This window comes from Epinephelus moara, chromosome 13 (assembly GCF_006386435.1).
Source record: "Epinephelus moara isolate mb chromosome 13, YSFRI_EMoa_1.0, whole genome shotgun sequence".
Taxonomy (NCBI): Eukaryota; Metazoa; Chordata; class Actinopteri; order Perciformes; family Serranidae; genus Epinephelus; species Epinephelus moara.
Window position 1 is genome coordinate 29,977,474 of NC_065518.1, and position 5,112 is coordinate 29,982,585.

The following is a 5,112-nucleotide window of genomic DNA, read 5'->3' on the forward strand; positions in this document are numbered from 1 at the left end:
GTCTGTCAGCGAGTCCTACTCCACCTATTTAGACTCCACCATAGACAACGGCAGCATTTCTTCTACCACATAGCGAGCCACAAGCTCCGTGGCTTCTTTCAGACTGACAGGTTTAACGTTATCTCCGTTATTAGAACCAAATGACAGCCGTTGCTGTTTCGGAGCTGAAGGACCAGCGTTCTAAAAGTAACGGAAGTAATTGATGTCTTGTTTGAAAATGTACTTAAGTATTTGATTACTCAAACAGCGAACTAACGCGTTAGGTTACTCATTACAGCAAAAAGTAATCAAAGTACTCTAACTCTAGTGTTACTTTGTAACGCGTTATACCCAACTCTGCTCGAGACCGACAAAAGCGGATATTTTTTAACAAGAGTTCAGGACATTTCTAGGCAAATTTGTAGTGACCAAACTAAGTATTTGAAGCAAAAACATGGTGTTTTATTTTACCCTCAACCAAGGGGTTTTTGTGCCTAAACTTACAGCACTGTTGAACAGAAAATTCTAATTTGAAATGTGGAAGACACAAGAAGAAACAAATGTAACATATCCGCAGTTTGCAGAAACCTACAACTCCAGCAATTACTCTTGCAATTGAGTTTGGTTAGCAAGTGGTTACACATGTATGGTGTAATTGATTTTCGAAGGAAATATTTTGGAACACAGTATCAAAAAGAAAAGATAAAGCACAGGTTAGTGAATGTTCAATTTAAGCTTACCACGTTGAGGCAAACTAGCTTGCCAAGTAGCCTAATGAAAATTGTATGTTTGGCCTTAACACAAACAGAACAAGTTAGCCAACCAAAGTTTCAGATTGTCAGAATAATTTTATCTGTGGCTTATTATTAATACCTCCAAACCTTTAAATGAGGAGTGTCATTATGAGTTGACAAAGTTCTTAGGCTACTTAACTGTTCACATTTTTTACCAGGGATTTAAGATTTTTATCTTAGCAAAACTTTTCAGAGCTTGGCTAACGACTCTTTTTTACCTTTACTGCTTGGAAGAGCTGCTAAAAAATAAAGTAACTGTACACCGTCTTGTGAAAGCAAGCAGTAAAGCTCCGTAGAGCTGAGCACCCTCCTCATAAACTTGACAGTGTTTTTCTTCATTTGAGTAGCCAGCTAAGCTAGCTGACTAGCTAACCTTGCTATTTAAACACACTGAGGTGATTGCCACGTTTGAAAACACTACATACACAAACAAATGGTTAATACTGTTAACAATATGTACAAAGCTAACTGTGAAAAGTGAAGTTACTAAGGATGGAAAAGCACTGTAATCACAAAGGTAGGAGGCCAAGGTAACATTACTGTAGAACTGACAGGAAGTAAACAGACATGCAGTTTGTAAAGCGGTTATGTCAGATTACATTATGCAAGTAGACAATTGAGGTTTAGCTCTACTGCTACAGTTAGTTTTGAAAAATATACAGTACACTCCACAGTCTGCTACTGTATTTACAAACTAGCATGAGTTACCCACAGCTGCTAATCTGTGCTCCAGTGTGGTGCTATAGCCATCCCAATCCAGTTCTTCAGGCTCCGGTTCTGGTTCAGGATCTGCATGGTTTCCATTGGCCTCCTCAGATTCATCAGAGAGGGAGTGGCAACGCTGATGCCTCACAGACATCATTCCTCCAGGCTATACACTTTCTTGCTTTGCAGACTTCACCTGTTTGGCAATGCAGCAACTTACCCCCCTGTTCTGACAATGTTTCCACTCTACTGCAGAGATGCTTATTCACTTCTCTGTGTCCTTCTTTGCTTGGCACACAGCTGTTCTTGTTGTTCCAGGTGGGTGTCAGCAATAAGAGCATTAACTCACTGATGGTGCTCCAGTCTGTACTCTCCCATTAACAGCTCTGCTCACCTTTTCTTTTGCTTTCCTCACGCGATTTAATCTGTCAGCCTTCTTTTCCTCTCTGTAAGCCTCTTTTTCTTTTCTCTCTTGTGCTCTTCTTCTCCTTTCAATCAACCAACCATTTATCTACATTTCATTTTAAGGTGTGCTGGTATGAACATTACTGAAATCCAAAGATTCCTCTGTATATAATTCCAGCCTGCCCACAGCCTTCTACTGCTACTAGTAACTCTATGCAGGTAGCCACTGCTCGGTCCATTCTTAGACTGTGTTTTACCACGACCACGTCTCTTGTTTTCTTTCCTCACTGTAGTCTCCTCCCCCAGAAACAGGTGGCTCTGCGCACTTTCACAGGATCCAAAGGTGTCCCACAGGGATGACGGTTGGTGTTGGATGTCAGGTCAGGAGAAAAGCCTTTAACGTTGTGCTGTTGTACCAAAGAAAAGCAGCCCTCAGCTGTAGCATCAAAGCCACACCACAGAAAGACAAGAAAACAAGGGCAGTATTCCAGAGTCAAAAATGCCTCTCAGTCTACGTTATAATTGACATAAATGTCTTGAGCGCCCACGCCCACATGGTCCCCCCACAATGCCACAGCATTCATTGTAGTGAGAACAACGAGGCATATTGTGCTTTAGATACAAGTGTGGATGTTTTTCTTGAATGAAGACCCACAAAGACTAGACTGAGTATTTCCATATCTAGAGTTAACATCAAGCGGGGTCACAAGATGGCATGATGATTAAGGTAGGGTGGAGCTTAATAATCTCATGGGAAATTTGGCCATTGCAATGGAAAATAGTAAACAAAAACGGAATATAAATGCATCCTAGCTGAGCAAATAGTTATTTGAACATTCATATTTTACTTGTACTTTGAATTCTAGAACATAGGCTACATTTGATGAAAATAATGAGTAACTTGACTGTGAAAGTCCAGTAGCTAGTAATTGCTTAATAGTAATATATCTTGACAGGTTATTCTTGACTTTTGAAACTTGGAAACTGCAGTTCTATTTTTTGGTTTGTCTGCTTTACCATTTTTACATGGTCTTCATACTGTAGGTACATAGCGTTTGCTCAGATGTCATGATGTAGATGTCCCACTTTTCATCATTTGGGAAGTCTCCCCATTCTCCCTTAATAATATTAAATAAAAACATCTAGACTCAAGGTCCCCTCACTACCATTTCAGCTTGTTCTCATTCCCAGGATGTTTCATACCACTGCTTTGTCACAGTGCTCGGCGTGTGAATATGCACTGACTACTCAGTGCATATTAAGTACTGTAGATAAACTGAGGGGATAGAAACACTCTCTTAAAATGTTTCATGAAGGTTTCCTTCTTGGGACATCTACAAAGTTAATGTTTGGGCTATTCCTTTAGTTTTTCCTTTTTATTAGGACTTTTAGTGCTTTCTTACTGACATGATGACTAAGCACTTTGACAAGTAATGCAAAGTTAATAACAGCAACTTCACACAGACGCTGTGGTTTAGGGGCCCTCTGAGCCCTTGGGCCCCTGGGCTTGAGCCTGGTAGGCCTGTTTGGTAATACACCCATGTATGTCTTTGGCATCTGTATAAGAGGCACTGGGTTTTTAACTAACTCCACTGTAAAACCAGTTACATAGATTACTGAGAGCAACTGACATAGTATAAAGAGAGAGAAAGTCTGGGTGGGGTGGGAGTGAGGAGAGGTGGATGGGTCAAATAAAAACGGACTTTCATCCAAGAGACTGCACTTCATGTAGAGTGTGAAACCAAAAGTCAATAATGTTTTAAAGCCCCTACAAGGAACTTTCATTTTGAGTTGATTTTGGCGACCCTGTGGACAAAAGCGATAGTGTTTTGCCGGAATGAAGCCTACATTTCCCATGAGCTCTAGCACGTATTGTCATAAAGACGCTTACCTGGCTCGCGCATGTGTTTGTTTTGGGGATGAATGAAACAACAAGATGGGAAAACTTTGCCCCCACTCCTATCGGGGATCCTAGCTCACCTCTGCCGTGCCCCAGCTCCACCTCTCCGGCGTAAGCGCCACCGCCGCTGGGGTAAATGCAGCGGTCGGCTGACGGCCTGTTTGGCGAGCACTTCCACGGCTTCTTGGACTGAGTATGGAATGGTGCCTCACCTCTTTATTCCTCGGCACTCGCTGGACCCTGTCGACGCCTGGCTGGTACCTGTCGTCGGCCCGAATGAGGTATTCCAGCCCCGCGGCCCCTGCTCTTCTCGTGGGAGCGCGGGGTGAATCTGCGCAACCTGCAGCCTCTGTGTGTGGCTCCCCGGACAGCTAACGCCGTGGACCCGCCGGCTCCAGCCAGGATTGGGCTGGTAACTGCTAGATCACTAGCGAACAAAACGTTTATCCTGAAGGATTTCCTGACTTCCCGAGGATTGGGTTTTCTCTGTGTGACTGAGACATGGCTGACTGTTGGTGAGTCCAGTGCTTTCACAGAACTTTTACCCAATGATTGCTGCTATCTTAACTCACCGCGGACTTCGGGTTGAGGAGGAGGAATAGCGACTATTTTTAAGAGTCACTATAAATGTAAGCAGCTAGGTAAGATGACGTGTGCCGTCTGAGTGCCGTAAATCGTTTCGTCCTGGAAGCGACCTGGGGCGGACCCGGAGACAGTTTCCTAAAGGTATGGATATACACTATATAGAAATAGCTTATTTTCACACCGATGGTCTCATTTGCTGTTGTAGGTCACGCACAGACATCAGCAGAAACGAGAGACTTTTGCATATCCAGTTAAAAGTTTCTTGTAGCGACTTTAACATAACATTTTGTTTCTTACGTACAGTCATTGCCATTACATAGGTACAAACATACCTATTCAACTCAAAACATTATCTTTTTCCTAAACCTAACCAGTTAGTTTTGTTGCCTAAACCTAACCGCAATCGTTTCACAACATTACCCCCATGTTCCAATATGTTTCAGCTGTGTGGCCTGTGCGTCACTAAGATGCTGAGGGGTGTGAAAATTCTTCAGTATTTGATGACCCGGGTTGACCGTTTTCAGGAGTTTTCAACCACATCTCATGGCCTTCATCATGACTGTACATGACAGATGTGACTAGCCTGAGTGTCAGACTGAAGCTCCCAGAACCTTCAGTCTGACATTGCCTCCATTGAAGGCGATTTACAAGGGGGAGGGAATTTGATTTTTCCCTAACTAATCAGTAGAGATCAACAACTCACCCAGAATCTGACGTCATTAGTATCCATGCCTCGGGGGTGCC

The 5,112-nt window shown here is 42.9% G+C and overlaps 1 protein-coding gene across 2 annotated transcripts in view; it reads right to left on the reverse strand.

The window, feature by feature from the left end:
- LOC126399703 (myosin-16) overlaps window positions 1–5,112 on the reverse strand; it is a 75,868-nt gene that overhangs the window by 42,678 nt on the left and 28,078 nt on the right. Inside the window, exon 2 of one of the 2 annotated variants that reach the window (XM_050059882.1) lies at window positions 1,486–2,290. The exons of the other annotated variant lie outside the window; for it this stretch is intronic. Coding sequence (XP_049915839.1) covers window positions 1,486–1,635 — 150 coding nt within the window. The 5' untranslated portion in view covers window positions 1,636–2,290. The remainder of the gene's footprint in view (window positions 1–1,485; window positions 2,291–5,112) is intronic. 2 annotated transcript variants of the gene reach the window in all.